At 51.9% G+C, this 20,428-nt stretch overlaps 1 protein-coding gene across 1 annotated transcript in view; it reads right to left on the bottom strand.

The window, feature by feature from the left end:
* Positions 1-20,428, bottom strand: part of FSTL4 (follistatin like 4) — a 353,779-nt gene that overhangs the window by 39,308 nt on the left and 294,043 nt on the right. Inside the window, exons 6-7 of the mRNA XM_006923138.1 lie at positions 19,765-19,931; positions 6,257-6,377 (exon numbers count right to left, since the gene is read on the bottom strand). Coding sequence (XP_006923200.1) covers positions 6,257-6,377; positions 19,765-19,931 — 288 coding nt within the window. The remainder of the gene's footprint in view (positions 1-6,256; positions 6,378-19,764; positions 19,932-20,428) is intronic.

The raw sequence follows: 20,428 nt of genomic DNA, 5'->3' as shown, positions 1-20,428 counted from the left end.
ATGCCATTTGGAGTTTCACATCGTGCCAGCCTCATGGTTAGATTCCATCCCCTCCCCCGACACCCCCACACACCCCCCCCACAACATCGCCCCAGGCCTTCTCTCACTCCCAAAACAGTTCCCTCCTTTCTACTGGATCTTCCCTATCAGTCCATAAAATACTGTTAATTTACATCTTGGAAGAAAAAAAACAAAACCAACCAACCTCTTTTTATCCCAACTTCTTTCCCCAACTATCCCATTTTTCTTCTTGAAAACACCCTGAAAAGTTGACCATACTCAATGGCTCTAACTTCTCTCCTGACTCCCTCTTGAGCCAGTTCCAGGCAGACTTCACCCCACATGCCACTGAAATGGCTCTTTTCCAAGTTAGTGACCCCCACAGTGAACCCTGATGCAACAGTCATTTTTCTGTCCTCCTCCTCCTTGACCTGTCTGAGCATGTGGCACAGCTGACCACACTACCTCCTTGGCTCCCAACACCACACTCTTAGTTTTCCTTCTCTGTCCTCCTTGCTGATTTTTCTCATCTCTCAGGCTCTAAATGCTGCAGCGTTGGTCATTGGACATTTTCTATCCTCATTCCTTATGTGATTGACCCGAGCTCACTGACTTTAAATAGCATCCACCTTACGAGGCATCTGGGATTCACATAGCCAGCCAAACTACTCTCTTTGCTCCAGTCTTGGATACCTAACAGGCTGTATATCACCTCACCTGTATCACGTCCCACGAGCTCTGAACCTTCTCCTCCACCCTCCTCCTCATCTCGGAAAGTGGCTACTCTACCCCTCTTGTTGCTCACACATTCTTTGGAGGCACCTTTGCTTTCCCAGAAAGTTGACACTAATGTCACCTTGTCAGTAAGGCTTTCACTTGCCATCCCAGCTAAGATTCCCAGCTTTTACCTGACTCTCCGTATCCCCTGCTGTTTTTAAGCTGTCTTCCTTTGTACTGTTCACCCTTTGACTTGTTCCGCCATGAGGACGGGGATTTTGCTGCTGCCCCTCGGTGCCCAGTGGCTCAGGCCTCTTCTATTCTTCCCAAAGGGTTGGTGTGGAGGAGACTGAAGGCGCACAGCCAGGCCAGCAGCAATGGAAGGGGGCCCCGTGGAGAGTCCTAGGCCCCCTGGGCTAGTGTGGAGCCAGTGGGCCCCTGGGTCTTGCCTATGGAAGGCAAACCCCAAAGCACCAAGAAGCTCCACTGAGAAGCCCATCTTGCCCTGACCTCACCACTCGCTAAAGGGAAACCTGGCACAAGGAAGTTAAAATAAAAACCAAGTCACCCCAGCAGTTGGGCAGGAGCTCACCCACTGCCTCCAGGACCCAACTGTCCCCTCTGTGTGTGATGCGGCACCATTGAGCCTACAGTGAGGTAGAACAGGCCCCAGGCTCAGGGAGCACCCGCTTACTTGGTGTAGAAGCTACAGCTCCTATTGGAACCAGGGGTCTAGACCCAGCCTCCTGTCAGGACAGGGAGAGCCTGAGGGGAACCCCGGGCAGGTAAAGCGTCTACCTGCCCTGGTGGAAGGGGTGGGGGAAACGGGTGGAGACACAGCTGTCTGCCAGCAACAAGGCAAAGATGCAACTGCTTTTCTTTGGCTCTGATTTCCCCTATGTTTTTGTGTAATCCTCACACTAAAATTCATTTGAAATTAATATATCCTACGTAAACCCCTTTTTTTTTTTTTTTTGCAAAACCTTCCACTGAAAATGTTTGAATACATAACATTCTCTTTGGGAAACATCGATCACTTCTGAGGTGCCAGGCAGCATAAATATGTCCTAAGTAAGAGGCACATTCACAGAATTACCAGCTGGAGTAATAAACAGATCCAGGAGATGATTATTGTTTTGGGGGATGAATCACTACTTGTCTGAACTATGGGGAGGTCGAGGGTGTTTTTAATTTAATGGATTAATCATTTATGCCAAAGTTATCGTCCCTTCCTATGAGAGCAATGCAGGAGGTTTGCATGAAGTTATAAATCATGTCAGTATTTGGGCCTCATCTCTGGGAGGCCTGGTCTGTGGGGGCGTTAGACCAATAATTCAAGAGAGGTAGTAGTTGCCTGCAAGGGTTTCCTTTAGCCACCAAGGCAGAGTCAAGGCAGAGTCACGAATGGAGAAGCTTCAGGAGATGGTGGCCCAGCCTGTGTACGGGGTCCCGCTCCTGCCACCAGGGACTGGGGCAGTTCCAGGGAGAAAAAGTCTCCATTTTATTCCTGGTTTAATAAATTTCTCTGGGTCTTGACTTTCCTATCCGGAGGCTCTCTGAGAGGTCACCAGCTCAGGCGACCTGTGTCCACCAACCACAGTTAAATATTGCTTGAGACAAACCAAAATCTCCCCCATATCTGTCCCACCTCGTAAGGCAGGAAGTGCTATTGTTATTCCCACTTTACAGGTGAGTTTACTTGCCTTAAGAAGGTACCGGCATCAGGACTTGAACCCAGGCCTGTCTGGCTCAGAGTTCATTCTTGACCATTTGACAGAGGTGTTGCCAGCTTGGGTCTGCCCTGTGCCTCAGATGGAACAGCTCTAGCCCAGCTCCTGTTCCCAGGAGTGGTCTCTGTCTCTTGGACCACAAGCCACGCATTAATGCCTGAGCACATCTGCCATTCACTCGGAGTCTTCTGGACCCTCCCCTCTCCTCCCTCCAGCATTCTCCCCTTCCTGTTTTTCCTCCGAGGAGAAGCTAGCTGGAGGACCAGACTATCGCCCCATCTACACGTCCAGGCCACTGCTTCAGCTCAGTAAGCCACAGACCATCTGCCATGCCAAGAGGGGACCAAAGGGACCTCCAACGACTATGCTGGGCAAGTGCACCGACTTCTACTCAAGCTGCTCAGGGCCATGTTTCATGCTTTTGACTCATGCTTGTGATGGATGGAAAGGAACAAATACCCCAGATGAATTTGTTACTGCCTTCTCACTCCTTCCTCATGCGACTCCTTAGGAAGGCAGGAAGGCAGTGTGAGCACCAGCAGTGCCTCCTCGGCCTCCTAAGTCTTCCTACCAAGAAGTTACGCCCTTTGGCACCATGTTGCAGCCTGCAAAGCTCCCCATGCCCATTGCCTCTGTGAGCCTTCCGCAATGACTCAGCCTCCTGGGAGCCAGAGTAGCACTGGGAGTCTGTGCAGTCACCTGTTGAGCCCCGCCTGGGGCTGGATGACACCAAGCCACACAGCTCACCATTCTTGCCAAGAGCAGGCGCTGGGCTTTATGATCACTGCTGTGGGTTTTCCCTCAGATTCTCAATAGGCCAGCTGCTTCTGATCAGGTCTGAGTTGAACCCAGGAAAGAGATAAACAAGGCAGGGTTCCTGTGCCCTGTGCCCCATAGTGTGCAGCCCACAGCAGCTTGACATGACCCGCTGACTGCCCTTGCATCCCACATCTGGATTCTCCAATAGCAACAACACCATGCCCCAGCAAGAGGGGAGGGCAGGGGTCAAGAGCCTGGGCTTTGGCGTTAAGCTCTGTCCTGCAGTTACTAATTATAGGGCTGGGGGTCCTGGGAAAACCACTTGCTCTCTGAGACCCAGGCTCCTCATCTGAAACAGAGATGATGCATGGCACGAATTCAGTGAGCGTTCCTATTGCAATTGTTTCTTTCAGACCATTCTAGTTTCAACGACATCTTCCTATTAAGGTAGGGAGGAGGCAAGAGAATTAAAAATGTCCACTCAGGGAACTTTGCGTGTCCTGCATCACCATCTTCCCACAGATTCGACTCGTTTCCCTCTCAGTCCAACGCAGCAAGCTGAACTTCTGGAATACTTTGAACACCTCCCATCTTGTTCCCAGGTCAGCAGGCGACATCAGGCTTATATTAGCATAATGGTCCCATGAGGGAGCTGCTTAATGGATCCAAATGCCAGCCCCAAGTGCCTGGGAGTCAGCCCAGCCCAGGGACTTCAGGGGCTTATGGAGCTAGGGTCACCTGAATGGCTTAGTTCAGCTGTCACTGAGCCAAGCATAGTGAGCTGATTTAATGAGGTAGAAAATAAAGAGGTCCCAGTGTGTTTCCTCTAACTCTATTGATAGTACTTTAGCTGGAAGAGAAGTCTGAAATCTCTAAGCAATTAGGAAATGGATCTCAAATGGCCTCTGTTTAAATCTCAGTGGGAAGGTTTTGCTCTGTTTAGACTCCCCCAGGGCCAAGAGCAGCTCTTCAGTGTAGATTGAGCCATTGCTGGGCCAATGGGGGGAGGAGGAGGGAGAAAGAGGGGAGGGTGGAGGGTGGAGGGAAGGCTGGAATAGAATTCAGTGCCAGCTGTATAGGCGGGGCCTATTTTCTACTCTGAGCCCAGCAGCACCTCAGGGTGATTATGGGCCTGGATTTGGCACTGGGAGGAATTAGCTCATCCACATCATGAGCTCAGCCCCAGAGTTCTGGCAGAAATCAGGGCAGAGGGCCCTCTGAGCACCATGGACTTGCCACTTAATGTACTAAGGCATTTAAGATCACAGAGTCTCCTCCAGAAGCCCAGGCTCACCTGTACAGGCTCTCACCTGTGCATTTCTCAGAAGGTGGCTCCCTTCCCCTCCTCACAGACTTGCTTTGGAAGAAATAGAGGGGCAAGTCATGTGAAGGGTGAGCAGGATATGAAGGGTTGAACTGAGTGCCTGGGAACATTAAGTATTTCCCATTTCTGGCTTTGTTTGAGGGCCTGAGGGCTCCGGGGCAAACCACGTGGAGTTCAACCAAACATTCTCAAATACTGCCTGTTGCCGGCTAGCCTTTGCTAGTTTTAGATGGTAAAGCCCTCTTCACACTGCAGAGCACATGTCCCGCCCCTGGAGTGGCCCCTGGACACTGCCTGTCGGCTGCACACTACACTGGCCTCTGAATCTCAGCCTGGGTGGCTCACCCAGAGGGAGTTCTAACTAAAAACCCCTGGGTTATTGCTGGTGAAATCCAGAGACCTCATTGTAGGCCTGGCTTCAAGCCAACAAGCACAACCATGAAACTCCAAAGGATTAAGTATATCCCAGCTCAAAGGAAATAATAAAATATGGCTTAGTACGTATAAGTATAAAAATCCCTAAAACATCCCTTAGGGTGAATGCACAGACAAGCCGAGCTCACCCAGTTGTCCTTAAATGGCTTGTCACCCTGGATGCCAGAGGTAAGCAAAATTGAGCCTCATTTTTGACACCTTGCTCACTTAATCTCAGAGCAGAAGCCCTGAACACCAGCTGGCTCAAAGGCTCTGGGGCTAAGAGGAGCTTCCACACTATTCCCTGATGTGTAAACACCTGCTCAGCCTGGTAGATGATCAAAATGAGGCCCAGCTGGGCTTGGCTGGCCGAGTCTGATTTCCCTGGGGTGCTGATCTGCCATGCACTGTGGAGAGACAATGGGCACTGGGTCGTGGGTCTAGAGCAAAACCTGCCAGTGCTGCAACCCCAGTGCTGATCTGCCATGCACTGTGGAGAGACAATGGCTTGTTTGTTCTGATGGCTGGAGTGGCCAGCTTAGGGCACTGGGTCGTGGGTCTAGAGCAACACCTGCCAGTGCTGCAACCCCAGGCAAGTGACCTTACCCAGAGACTCATTCACAAGGCGGGTTAAAACACGCCAACTGGAAGAGTCCACGCAACGCCGTGTAAACACAGGACTGGCTACAGTGAGTGCTGAGAACACAGGCTGCTGTAATTGGCGATACTGTCACCAGGAGGGGTTATTTCTTCCCAGTTCTTGGGAATCCTGGCAACATAGGGGCCTGTGGGAAGCACAGAGAGCCTCCTAAACCTGCTTAGGTTCAGGCTTGGCTTGGCCCCAGCAGAGGCTCGCTGAGCCCCTTAGGGAGGGAGATGGGAACCAGCCTCTTTTGGAGGAAACAGTGTCTCCCAATTGCACAAGTGACACGTGTCCGTACCACCTGGAAACTGAATGGTGGGTTTTAGTTCCGCTTCTCACTGGAGCCAAGATCATAGCAGCTCGCCATTGCTGCCATGTCGCCTATAGGGCACACTGCTTCAGCATCAGCTGCTGAGTGTGACTTGCCTAAGTGACTCACCCCCTTGTACCAGGATTCATCAGAGGGGACACTGGGTGAAGCCAAACATGGAACTTAGTTGGCAGACGTCACCCTTTCCCCACTGCTCCCCTTTACTTATGAAAAGGATGGAGCAGTTTGGGGTCAGATACTTCTTTAATAAGACAGACTACAGGGAAGGGGGAGGGTTGTTCTGAGCAGCATTTTGGGGACACTTTGAGGGGACGATGTGCATGGAGCCATTTACTAACCATTCACCTGCAGGACGTGGGTCTGGAACAGCTTCTCGTGGCCGGAGGCGTGGCAGGTGTAATTGCCCATGTGGATGGTGGTCACCTTGGTGATATACAAGGAGTCGTCCTCTCCGAAGTCCTGCACGGGACAAGGCAGACAACAAGGTTGGCCTCTACTGAGTAGCTTGGGAAGAATAGGCAGGTCTCTTGGTTTTCCAGGAAAACAGAAATGCTGCAGCTGTGAGACACTTCCTTCCTGCCTGGCCCCTTGCTCGGCCACAGCTGCCTGTAGGGTCGTGCAGGACCTAGGAGCACGGAGTCCCTCTCTTCCACGTCGCCTGCCCGGGCCCTGTACACCCACTTGGGCCTTGTTCATCTTCTTGGCGAGGCCGCACTGACCACCTTCCCCAACAAGCTCCCTCTCAATTTCTACGGACTGGGCTCACCTCTTCTATTTATTGGCTGGTTTCCTGGGCTCCTGCCCACCTGCTGGAAAGCTCTGAGCATGATGGGCGCCCTGTTTAGCATCGGCAAACTTTTTCTTAAAGGGCCAGATAGTAATTTTTTTTGGCTTCCTGGGCCACAGGGATTCTGTCAACTTCTCAGATCTGCCTTGCAGCATGAAACTAGCCATAACAATACAGAAATTAACCAGTGTCACTATATTCCAATGAAATGTTATTTACAAAAGTAGGCAGTGGGCCGGATTTGGCCTGTGAGCTGTAGTTCGCTTACTAAGGATTTAGATTCCACCCTGATATCAAAATGAATTCAGGTAGCTTGCAGAGATCTGGATCACCCATGAGAAGGGATATAAAACTCAGGAAAATGGAGCAAACAAAAACCCAAGGCAGGGCATCAAAGAGAGCCAGGAGGGGCTGATGTGTGTGCGTCAGGGTTCTGTGGGAAATGGCTCATTAAGCCTTGTCCCTGTGATCTCTGCTGCTTACAGAGCAAGTGCCTATGGGGCCAGTGCATAGGGGAGGGATGGGGGGATGTGGTTTGCTGGTCAGAGGCCCCTGGTGAGTACTTGGGCACGAAGCACTGCCCCTCCCCAGGGCCTGTCAGCTGTGGCTCTTTAGCAGAACCACGCACAATGCTGGCTCTGTCCAGGCCCAACGCAGACATGCTGGGGGATGGAATTCCCCAGTGTTTCAGGGGGACCCCCCATCAGGTTTGGCTTTAGCTACCAAACATCTTTGAGGTGTGCTGATCGGATCTGAGGAGGCAGGGGAGGGCTTGGCTCACTAGCGAGAGACGGCTGTGCAATGTCGACTGCAAGGTGATGGGGACTCAGAGGACTCAGGTTTTATCTTGAACTCTGTCACCGACTGAATGTCCCCTCGTTCCTTGGGCACTGGCTCCTGCACCTGTAAGTTATGGACAGACCTGGCAACAGAGCGTCCATGAGCACGTTTTCCAACGCGGGCAGTGTGACACATGTGGCGGGTGTTACTCCTCTTGTTATTATTAATGGCAGATGCAGAACTCCTCTTGACCCCCTGAGCCAACACCAAACCATCCCTCTTGCCATTGCCCCGGCAATCTGGTGGCAGGAGGGAGGGAAGGCCACCAGTCAGTGGGGCACAAGTGCAGCTACAGGGAAGCTCCGGGTCCTTGTCCTGCTCCCCGAAATGCTGACCCTCTGCCTTGCTCACACTCCAGGGGGCCTAGTCACAGCCCTTATTAGCCCTTTAAAGGTGCTCTCTGGCTGAGTGCCCCAGTGAAGTGCTGTGGGCCCCGAGAGAGGCCTGGGTCAGGGCCAAGGTGGAGAGTGGAGAGTGGACACATGCAGTCTGCTTTCGGTGTTGGGAAAAATGCCCAACAGCGCTCCCAGTGGAGCGAAATATTAGAGAGGGCTGATGGAATCCTGGGAGTTTTCTCTGAAACATTGTTCTGCTTGAAAAAGGCCCATTCCTATCACTCTGGGAAAGCTTCAATAATAAAAATAAAACATCAGATGGCTGATTTGTCCCACGTCATAACAGAGTCATAAAGGGTTCATACCTGAGTTGCTTATGAAAAGTTAATGGTTAGTCAATTCTGGGGCTGACTTATTTCTAGTCGAAACTGTTTCCTGCGTCAAAACCTAAGTATGGAAGAAAACATATTTTGCCAGAATCTCAGTGGCAGGATGGCATCTTGAAAGAGGGCTGGGAAGCTAGGGGAAGCCCCGAAGTGCCTCAGGAGCCCCAAAGGGCAGCACCCGAGTTGCTCACAGGGAGGCTGGTCCTGGCGGCTCTGCCGTTTCCCCTCCCGAGCCTTCACATTCACGGCCCTTCCCCACAGGAGGGCCCTCGAAGCCAGTCTCAGGTTCCGGCATCCCCCGCTCTTGTTGTCACCTCAATGGGGGGGTGTGGTCATAGGGACCTCAGCATTCCTCAGGCTGAGACGTGCCGCAAGGCTGAGGTTCCCACGGACCAAGTGCAGGTGATGCCACAGTCTTTGAGAGCTAACTGTGTCAGGACACTCGACATGTACTGCCTTGTTTAATCCTCAGAAAACTCCCTGAAAACCATAACACTGAACAGAAGCCCAGCGCCCTGTCTCCTTCACGGCATGTTCAGAGTCGGACCTTCTCTTACCACCTCCATTGCTTTCCCCAGGGGCCAAGGCACCATCTTCCCTCTGCCCACTGCAGTCAGACCCCACCCCTCCTCTCCCAGAGCCACAGCCCTAGAGGGCCTGCAGGGGTGATCTGCCATCCCCTCTCCCACCCACCTCTTTCCACGCTCCTGTGCTCATTCCACTCCAGGACTATTGCCCTTGCTTCTGCTCCATCATGCCAGGCATCCTGCCCCCTCCACCCGAAAGGCTACCAGTCTGGGTTGCTCTCCTCCAAGTCTGCTCAGATGTTATCTGGCGCCCTGTGACCCGCACCCCTAACTCCCATCTCTCTTCCTGGCACTTGCTGTCATCCAGCACACTGTCCACTATATTTGCCTTGCTTGCAGTCTGTCTCCCCCGACAGGAATTTGAGCTCCAGCAGGAGGGCAGGGGCTCTGGGCACGTAGCTCACTGCTGTGTCGCCAGCACCTAGCACAGGACCCAGCACAGAGTTGGCCTTCAGTAGCTATTCATTGAGCAGATTGTACAAGATGCTGAGCTAGGCTTTCTGCAGGGGCTGTGTTCTGCTTCTTCGAGGCTGACCACTGAGGCACCCACCTCCTGCTTGCCCATCCACCCAAATGTTGCAGGTCACCTGGGGTCAAAACTAGGTGGCTAGCTGGAAGGCAGAGATCTGGTCTCAGTCTCGTCCCCTGCCTGACCACCCTGTCTCCTCCAGGCTGAACTCCTTGGGCCAGGGCATGCTGCAAATGACTGACGGGAGAGCTCCACTCAGAGCAGCAGGCAGAGATGGGAGAGCCCATGCAGGCCAGCCCATCCCAGACTCGACGAGTGATGGGTGATGTTTGGTGAGTCCCTAACAAAGTCATTGAACCTCTCCGTGATCACTCAGGTACTGAGGGGTGTGTGTCAGTGCCTCAAGGATGTGTGGGGCTGCTGGATGTGTTCTGGCTCTACTTGGTGCACCTCACTCATTACCAGCCATGATTTTGGCTCTGGGGAGAAGCTGACTGTTATAAATAAAATAATGTCTCTGGGCTCAAACAATAGGCATCATATAATTACAGAACAAAGTGCATATTGTTTTCTGGAGCATGAATACGGGCTACAGAAATCAAATTTACCTCATTGGATGTGAGGAAATTACTTTAAAAATTGATTTATAAGAAGCTACATAAAACTAAACCTGCAATCCTTACTTTCCTGGATATTCTTCGAGATATGCCTGAATACTGCCATCATTGCCTGATTGCATCTCTGTAATTGTCTTTTTATAGATGGCTTTTTCCTCCTCTGATGCATAGAAGTGTATTAGCAAAATCAAGGTTCCTTCCAGAAATAAACAGATGCCAGATGAGACCATTCTTTGTATTGATGCACATCCATCTTTGGGGGAGAGACAATTTTACTTAAAGACATGGGTTTTGCCTTTTAAAAAGCTATTTTCTAAGTGTCTGCCCTTAATAAAGAAAGTGATTAAATGAGACTTAAGTATTAAACTATATCTAAGCAGAGGCGAGATGGGGGATGTTGTCATAGTGACATAGGGGAGTCAGGTCTAAGTAATACAAAAATGAGCCATCAATGCTGAGTATTGAGTGACTAAATGTTAAATGCAAGGACGCCAGAGTGGTTTCAGAGTTTGGATTAATGATATCGTCAGTGCTGCAAGTCAAAACTCAGTTTAGAAACATTTATTCAGAGCCTTTCCAACTCTGCCCTTCTCAGAAAGCACCCCTGGCTCTCTTTGGGGAGGATGGAGTAAAGGAGGCAGTCTTTGTCTTCACGCTGGTTCAGTTCTGGCTCCTAGAATTTTACTAACTTGAGCCTCCCACCTGCACAAACATTTGAACTCAGTGAACCCAAACACTGAGCCACAGGCAGTGCCTTGGTGATGGCTGGTCCTCAGAGATGTCTGCACTCACACTAGCACACGTGTTTGTTATCCAGACAATGTAAGGACCAGATGCATCGTCTGTGGGCACACATAGACATCCGCGTGGACATATGCAGTAAATGTGAGCATGCATGCGCATGCTCATTCCCTCTTCCCCTGCCCCCTGGCTCTTTATAGCTGACCACCCTGACCCACGCTGGAGTCCCTAAGCTGGTCACTTTCTAGCCTCTCAGATGACAGACTTACCACTCTGCAAGGACCTGCAGAACCAGTCCTCTTGCTCAGAGTCCTTAAAAAAGAAGTCCTTGCAACTTGAAGGATCCCTGAGCCACCAGGGGAAGGCTGCTATGGACAGTCACATTTGGTGTATCTTCCTGCTCGTTTCTAGGCCCAGGAGAGGGAGCCAGAGGCTGAGAGAAGGCACTGTGGGGAGAACACCTGGCTTCGCTGGGACTGCAGGGCGTGTGTGGTCACTGGCTGACTCGGGTTTATGCAGTCAGTGTCCCCCATGAGTGTGAGCTCCACAGGGGAGGCAGTTCATCTCCCTGGGCAGTACCGTATTGTCCCCAGTGGGTAGTGTGGTGTCTGGGGCATAATTGGTGCTCAATTAGTGTTTGCTAAATGAGTGGAGGTGTGTTAGCCAAGTGTGCTGCCTTTTGGGGAGCCCTGAAGGGAAGGGTGGTGAAGAAGTAACATCACCCAGGGAGAGGTCTGGCCTGTGCCCTCAGCTATGGAGAGGTTAAGTCTAAGCCTCAGAATGTCCTGCCCCACGTGAGTGCCTTTGTTGGTCTGGGGGCTTTGGCCATCAGACAGTCAAGCAATGTGGTGGGGGCTCGGGGCCGTGTGCCATCGTTCTGCCTCCCCAGGGGCTGGAGACCAGAGGCCAGCCACATGGTCAGTATGTGACCGAGTGCTAGTAAAAACTCTGGACACCAGGCTTGGGTGAGCTTCTCTGGTTGGCGGTACTGTGTCCATGCTGGGAAAGTAAAATGTGCACGACTCCAAGGGGAGAGGACAATGGAAGCTCACGTTTGGACCTTCCCGGACACTGCCGCAAGGGCGTGACTTCCCTCAGCACATTTTAATTGGTACTTTTTCCCTGTAATAAACCATAACTGTGAGCATAACAGCCCTCAACGAGTTCTGTGAGTACTTCTAGCACATTATTGAATCTGAAGGTAGTTTTGAGAACTCCCCAAACTTGCAATTGATGTCAGAGTGAGGGCGGTCTCATGCAGACAGCTGTCTCAAACTCAAATGGGGATTCTGACTCAGTCGTGGGGATGCTGAGTGCTTGACTTGGGGACAAACTTGACTGTCTGAGTACACACAGGTGCCTGGGTACTTGCAACAGTAGGCTCGCGCCAGAGACACTGTTCTGAGCCCTCAGCTTATCCATCCTCAGAGGCCAGAGGGCAGACACCTCTTGACTGGACAGCTCTCCAGAGTGTTGCGGGGTGAGTGGCAGCTCGTGGGGCCCTCTGGTGAGCTGCAGGCCTGAACTCTTGTGCAGAAGTTTGGCTCTTTAGCCATCAGCTCAGCACAGCCACCTGGGGTGGGATGGGTCTCAGGTGCTAGACTGTGCTGCAGCAGTAGACAGGTTCCAGACCACCTCGAGCCTGCTGCCTGCATCTGGGAAATCTGCAACTCTCCCCCAGGGGTGCCTGAATCATGAATCCCCAGGCTGAGAGGGCTTTCCAGAGGGCACCAGCTTCTCTAACCTGGACCACACTCAGAGCAAGACAGCTGACTGCCATTCTTGCTGTCCTTGAAACACTCCAGGGAGAATTTAATTAAATTTCCTTCCATGGCTCATTTCAGGGACCAAGAAGGATTGCAATTAGTTTTAAACTCTTATACACCGTTGGAGAGAGTATAACCAGGCGCAAGCTTTTTAGAGGGAGATTTGGCAACATCCGTCAAAACCAAAAATGTGCCCGCCTTGGGATGAAGTTATTCCACTTCTAAGAACTTATCTTACAGACCTATGTATGCAAATATGCCAAGAAGTATGTATATGGTCATTAACTGCAACACCGTTTACAGTAGATAAAGCCCTAACACAGGTTAAATGCGGGCTCCCCGGTATGGGGCTGGCAGGTGCTTGGCATGGCTCGGGGCTCTGCATTTAGGGTCTAGAAGTGGATCACAATCTTCCTGAGGGACCCTGTGCTTTGAGATGAGGCTAGAAGTGGTCACTGTACACAAGGGAAGCCTTGAAGCCAGTAGCAGAGGGAAAAGAGGTGACTCTGAGGAGGCTGCTGAGAAAACAAAAGTCAGTAGAGGTATTTGGAGGGGCAGAGGCCCCCATGAGTCATACAGGCTGGAGTACCATGGGCCTGTCCCTGACCCTTGGAGAGTTCTTGACAGCACTCCTAGTGGTGTGAACATATCCAAAGTTCTAAAGAAAGAAATGTTTCTCTACAATCAGGATTTCTGACACCAGCCGGAGAGAACTGGCCAAAGTACTTAAATGCTTCAAGTACAGTGTTTTCCAAGATTTTAAAACAAAATGTACCCAAGCGTCTGATGAGATTATTTTAATGCAGAACCTACAACCACTGTGTATCGTGTTGCAAACAGCACTCCATGCTAATCAAACGCCTCTCATCTCTTTACAATGGATTCATGACTGGTTCATATAAAGACAATAAAAATTAAATGAGTCATGAGGTCCTAAATCATTCTCTCTTGGTCTTTTTTAATAACTTACTTCCAAAGATGAGCTGGCTGAGAGCATATGCTTCATTAGAGTTTTTTGTTTCTAGTTTTACACCATTTAGGCACGGGAAAAAGTGAACCTTTTAACACATCCTTCAAACACTGCCACAAATACTTTTTTCTAATGGGTTTTGTTTTTCTGCTTTTATCACTGTATTCTGCCTGTCAGCATTTGAAAGCCCCAAACAGTGAGATTTGGTGAAAGAAAAAAAACACCAAAAAAGACTCTTTCAAGTCATTTGAAATATACTGGGATTGTTGTAGGTCCCCTCCCTTTTTTTTTTTTTTTTTTAAAGAGGATAATTCCTCTCCCTGAGAATATCCCAGCCAAACGATCCCATGTTTGGGTCTCAGAGCCTTCTGCTCCCCGTCCCCCTTGCTGGGGCAGAGGCCAGCAGCTGCTGAGAACCAGAGGGCCAGACATTTGGGCTGGCGTCCACAGTGGACATATCCCATGGGGGCCCGGGCACTGCAGTGGTTCCTGTTGGATCAGGAGGCAGGCCCCACTGGCCCCAAGGCGAGGCCTTGGCAATGCTAGGTGCTGTAGGTCATGACCCAAGAGCTTGGGAACTGGGGTATGCAGGCTGGCTGCAGGACCTGGCAAGTTCCTGGACCTTCTGAGTTACATAACCCCGTCTGTCTCATGAGTTGAGGTGAGGATTAAGTGAGATGATGCTTATGAACGGACCAGCATGGAACCTGGTGCCCCGGACATGGGAGCTGCCTACGCTAATGATAGAAACAGCAGCATTAATACTAGCAAAGGTTCGGCAGGTCAGCTCTTTTCTGTGACTTTGGGGGTGTCCCCTGTCCCTGAGGATCATAAGGGACAGTGAGGAAGACAGTTACGAGGGGAGAGCAGGTAACACTGTTGAGGCAGGATGTGCCTGCAACTGGGTTTGGGGACAATCGCTTCACCCTGAGTGGCTGCTGTGTGGTCTGGACGGATGGCCAAGGCCTGGAATGAGTCTGCATGTTCAATTGCTGGAGAAAATGAGGCAGCTTCCCCTCTCAACTCCCAGAACACCTAGGATGGGGGCCAAGGTAGGGGAGGAGCCCATGGATCTGCCTCTGAGATGGGCCCTGTCCTGGTCCCCAGAGTTTGGCGCTGAGCCTTCTGGAGATGGGGCAGCTCACTGGGGGAGTTCAGGGCTCTGTGGTCCAGGTGAAAAAGTGAGGTGCCCAGGTGGGATCAGGGCATTCTTGGCTTCCGTGCTGGACTCCTATGTCTGAAGGGTCCCTGCCTCCCAAGTGCCCTCTTTATCACAGGCTGTATGGCCTCAGGGCAAGGAGAGTCTTTCAGAGCTAAACTGTTTGTTCTCCTTTCTGCTTGGGTCCTGCATTGACAGGCATCTCGTTGCCTCCTGAGGCAGAATTCTTCCTGAGGATAAGCTTCTTCCATGAGCTCTGGTTGTGGGGGCTCTAGGAGTGAGTGACCTCCCCATGTGGCATCGTGTTGTCTAAGCAGGGCAGGGCCACAGGCCAGGGCAGCTGACCATGGGCTTGCGGTGGGAGGGCCAGGGGTGTGAGGGCTCATCCTCTGTCATACACCAGGGCAGGCACACTCCCGGACAGCATCCTTGAGCTCAGTCCCTGGCCTAAGGCTAGGACAGGCAGAGCTCAGGGCTGCCATCGTGATGCCCCCTCTTAGCTTCTGAGCTAGGGGCAGTGGGCTGTGGGTCCTGGAGGCCTGAGGAGGGGTCTGCAGGGCCAGGTCTGAAGCCGCCCAGACCCACAAGTGCTTCAGTAAAGAAAGCAGCTGGCCAGGAAGGAAACAAATTGCAGGAGGCCCTTTGTTAGCTCTGGGGAAGGCGTGGTTATAGAAACTATTGACTTCTGACCAAACAGAAGGCGGAGTCATAATCCAGAGACCCACGGCCAGAGGCTGGCATGAATTCCCGGGGCTGCTCCTTCCGCTGGCATGAATTCCCAGAGCTGCTCCTTCCGCTGGGGAGTCCCTGTCTCTGGGGCTTTGCATTCTTGGTCCCTACTTCTGCTCTCTGCTGGGGGAGGGGGGTTCCCAGCTGTGGTGAGGAAGGGATTCCTCATGTAAACGGGGTGGGGAGGGGCCTCAGGCATCCTCTGAAGGCACTCCAGGCTCTTGCCGAACTCCCCGGCAGCCTGAGGAAGCAAAGGGGTTGGGATCTGAGACACAGCCATGAGAAGGGAATCCCAGGCAGGAGCTTCGGGCAGCCTGGGGGCACTAGCCCACTCGGAATGCACCATTGGGGAAGTTATTGAGGATCAAGGTCCTCCCTCAACCCCCGAGCACCAGTAAGGCTCCCTTAGCTTCTGGGTCTTACTTATTTGGGGTCGTCCTTGGGTACATGTTTAATCTTGGGCGGGAAGGGGCTCAGGACTCCTGTAGAAAACACATCTGATCATGTCACTCCTCAATGAAAACCTATGGTTCCCTCCGCCCACAGGGAATACCCGAGATCCTTTATGTTAACACTCAAGGCCTGTCATGTTCTGGTCCTAACCTGTCACTCCGAACTCCTCTCCTTTGCTTATCCCTGTCATGTGAGCACCAACCAGAGCCTCTCCTTCTTCCGGCCCCCAGAACTGGCTCCCCGCTTCTCATATGGAACCTGCCATACCTGCTGTAATTCTGCCCTTGCGGATTCCTCAGCCCCCTGGAGGCTGAGAGAGTCTTTGCTCTACGCTTTGGCACAGGCCTTGAGAGCCGTTGGCACTTAGTATGCGAATCCAGAGGGCGACTCCCCATGTGTGCCATCTGGATGGCCAGGCACAATCAGGGTGACTCACAGAATGCTTCCGAAAGTGACACTACTCACTGGGGAACCCGTGGGGCTCCTCTCACTTGGCTCTGAGCTAGAGGGTACGTTTACTTTCTGATCAAATATTATGCTGATGCTCAAGGCCGCCTTGATGTTTGCAAGTCAGAAAAGTTTAATTACATGTGTCATTAGGATGGCATTCTGTAATAGCCCTGTGACTGAATTCATTAACAGAATTCTTAACAGATAAGACAAGACAAATTAATATTTTGTTGCCCATGAAAGCGTCTCATTAAGAGAGTGGTGAAAAAGTGATTAATATTTTGTTGCCAGTGAAGATGTCTCATACGAATGACAAAGAAAGGAGGCCCACACCTCCCCGTGCTCGCTGTCTTCCCGCCTTGGGCTTTGCAGGCTGATCGGCTTCCTGGTCTGCACAACGTTTCTATGCCAGTCGCTAATTATAACACTGGGGATTGGATTTTGCCTCTGACTGCAGCGGTGGGCGCTGGGTCGCCCTAGGGAGCCCATCAATCTCTGGTCCTCCATTGCCCTCCCTGGCTGTTCTTCCCTGACCAATCTTGCTTCAAAAATGCCCCTTGAATCCCAAGGACCTGGCTTTACCCCTCTCCAGCTGGTTTCTTCTCAGGGCTGCTGTCCTCACTGTCCCCAGAGGAGGGCTGCCACTTATAGACACCTGCTGTGTGTCGGGCACTGGGCTAGGCGCATCACACAGTCAGTCTGAAAATGCCGCCTGCAGGGAGGACACCTCATCTCCACTGCTCCACAGAGGAGTCATCCGGTTCACCCAGGGCTGCTTTGGACCCACCGGAGGCGGCTGGTCACCGTCTGTCTCCCTGCATGAATCAAGGCTGACATGGACAGTGTTGCCCCATCCCTATCACAAGCAGCAGGTGCACCCCAGAGTCATAGCTGCCTGAGGGGGAGCCTCACGGCTGCTGCTGGCTGCTTGTTGGGGACTCAGTATGCAAGGTATTATTTGGCAGCAGTGTACTAGCAGTAATTATAATGACAATGGGTAATGAGAGTGACGATAGTTAGCAAGGAACACTTTATGCTAAGAATGTCACATGTATCTTCTCATTTAATCCTCACTATAACCCTTTGAGGTAGAAACTTATTTATTCCTATTTCACAGAGGAGAAAACTGAGGCTTAGAGAAGTGCCCTTTCCAAAGTCACTCAACTAGTAAGTGGCACAGTTGTGACTTAAACCCAGGTACCTTTGACCCCAGAGCCTGTGCTGCCACCCCCTCTTCACCTTGAGGCAGGGGGAGCCACAAGTGCATGTGCATGTGTGTATATGTTGTATAGGTGTGTGGTATGTATATTGTATGTGGGTATATATGTATATGTACATGTGGTATGTGTGGTTGCGGGCATCAGGCGAGGACCCCTGTGGGGCTGGCGCTGCCCTGAACCCTCACGCAGGGGATTCTGAGAAGCACAGGGCCTTGCCTGTTTGTGGGCTGCTGACTTGACCACAAGCGGCAAGTGCTTCCTGGGAGGTAATGAGAGGCCATTAATCTCCAGTTGCACCCACAATTACCCAAATTGCTAACCTCACTGTGAAAAGTAAAAATGCAATTGAGTTGGTGCTGGAGGCATGTTCGAGGGAGGGGAAAAACATTCAAAGTAATTTAATTAACTGATGGCAAGTGCATTAGAAGTTCTGCCTCCGCCTTTATTTCTGGTGTCTTTAAATAGAACATCAAGCAATGCACATGGATGTTCAGACAAACACAGGCGGACCTGTCCTAGCTCTGAATCAATCACCACTGGCCCAACACCATCAAAAGCTGACATCTCTACCTTGAGAGTTTTGAACACTCAAATGTGCACCCCAGCGTGCGCGCACACACACATCCTAGACTTTATCAACAGGATATGGCTTCCCTTGCTAAGATCCCAGACATGCCTTGGGCATCTCTGGCTCAGAAGACTCTGCCCACCCAGCATCTGTCAATCAAGCATCCACAGGCTTGTGCTGGCACTGACATTCAGAGATGGATAGGATGCACGTTATGCTCATTATAGCAAAAAAAAAAAAAAAAAAAAGGCAAGGAAACAATCCTGCCCCATGTGACAAGGGTTGGGGAAGGGCACTCCTGCCAGCTCTGCACAGCTCTACAATCCCAGGATGCAGCCAAAGGGGCCCAGAGAGGAGTGGAGTCCTAGCTTTGGTGTTTCCTGCAGAATTTCATGCTGGGCCTCTCCCCACAAAGCAGTCTCAGAGTTGGAAGGGCTCTTCAAGGTCATAGGTTTTAGCTGCCCTCTTGTGGCTAGCAGCATTGCTTACTACCCTCCTGCTTTAGTTTGCATGTCTCGGGATGGGGAGCTCACTGCCTCCTGTGATGTCTCACTCCATCGACGGACGGGTAGGGCTGATGGCTGGAATGGTGTTCCAGATAAGTAGCCCAAATTGGTCTCTCTGGGGTGCACTCTGGGCCTTTGTGCTAATCCAACTCATGGGATCATACAGCCCAGGCCAGCTTTCTCTGCCCCAGCACTTCCTTCAACATCTTACAGCTGTTAGTGGAAACTCACCCACAGGTCTTACTTACTTCTCTGGGCCAAGCAACCCATTCTGGGCCAGCTGGCCTGTCCTGAGCAAAGGAGACCAGGGCTGCCTGAAACTTGTATTTCTGTTACTGTAGCTGCTGTCCTGCCAACACCCTACATCGGTGACGTCACTCTGTCTTCTCATGTGGACTTCTGGGAAGCCACCTCACCCCTTGTGCCAAACCAGGGCCAGTACATTTTCTTGAATTAATCCCTGTATTCCTCAAGTCCAGTGGAAGGGAAGTACCGCTAATGTTGCTTTTCTTTCTTTCTTTTTTTTAAATGTTGCTCTTCTAATAGATTAATTCATTGGGGATCAGCTGTTAAGAAATTGCTCACAGTCATAAAGGTGGTCTGGATGACACTGGGGTCCCAGCCCAGGCTGCCCGGGCCCTCGGAGTATAGCAGTGCCCCTGTTGGTCAGTTAGGCTGTGTGAGCTCAGGGGCTCCTTTTCCACTTCATTCATCACATCCCCACTCCCTCACTCTGCAATAAGGCCCCCGGCAGGCCCCTTTGGCCTGACCTCATTTCCTTTCCTCTCTCATGGGGCCCTGCCCTCCAGCCAACCCAGCCCAGCAGCTCACCTCTGCCTGCACAGAGAGCCCTCCCTCCCCGTGTCTAGCTGTCTACATCCTGCCCAGCTTTAGGGTCCGAATCTCCTTCTGGGGACCCTACCAAGATGCTCTCCCTGCCTGGGAGCCTCCTGCCTGTCATGTTGGCCTGCGGTCCTTCCCTCCTGGCGATGGGCTTGCTTCACAGCCCCCTCCTCTTACATGGCCTGTACAGGGACTTCCTGGCCTGCCCCCTTCCTCCCCCGTCCACCTTCTTTAGGGCCTGGCCAGCAGCCTTCCAGCCACCATCCATCCTATCTCTGCGTGGGTCTTGGCTTTTCTGGTACCTCTGGTGTCAGACAACAGGCAGAACGGCACCAAATGTGGGCTGTCCAAATAAAATCCTCGGGCCCTGCTGCAGCCTCGCACGGTTTACTACCCCACAGTCCGAGCCAGGTGACTTACGTTGATGTCTTCCAAATCCAAGAAGTTCAGGGTGAGCCCATTGCGCTTCCAGACGATGGGTGGCCGCAGGTCTCCCTGGACAGCGCATGTCAGCACTGTGCTCAGCCCCACGGTCACTGTGGCCACACTGACCCTCTCCTCGGGGGCAAGGCTGAGCTGAACCACCTCTGCAGGGAAAAGGAGAAGCCGTCAGGTGCAGGCCCGGGGGCGGAGTTTCCACTCGAAGGGTACTGGCTGCACGGATTTCCTGCAGGGCAGGGGCCCAGGCAGCTTTAAGGCAATTGTCCACCACATGCTGACGAAACGTACAGATGGACACGTCTCCTGGGAGAGGGGCCACGACTTATGGTAAATGCTCAAATGGCTCTGTGAGTCAAAACAGGTCAGGAATCATAGTTAGTGTAGGGGAACCACCTGGGCTGTGATGCCAAGAATGTGGGCTGCCAGGGGCCCGTGGGCCATCCCACTGAGACCAGGGACCAGATGCACCCTGAATGCCCTGTGCTCCTGGGTCTCATGAAGTCTGGGTTTGGCAAACTGCAGTCAAGGTTGGCTGGCTGGGATGACAGTTTTCTCCTTTATCTGGGGGCAATTCAAAGGTTGCATTGTCTGAAGTCTGGGGAATGCACTGGCTGACCTTTGAAGATTTGTTTCTGTCTGAAGA

This window comes from Pteropus alecto, unplaced genomic scaffold (genome assembly GCF_000325575.1).
Source record: "Pteropus alecto unplaced genomic scaffold, ASM32557v1 scaffold78, whole genome shotgun sequence".
Classification (NCBI taxonomy): domain Eukaryota; kingdom Metazoa; phylum Chordata; class Mammalia; order Chiroptera; family Pteropodidae; genus Pteropus; species Pteropus alecto.
Note: the sequence above shows the minus strand (reverse complement) of the source record. Positions and strands in the feature narration are given on the sequence as shown.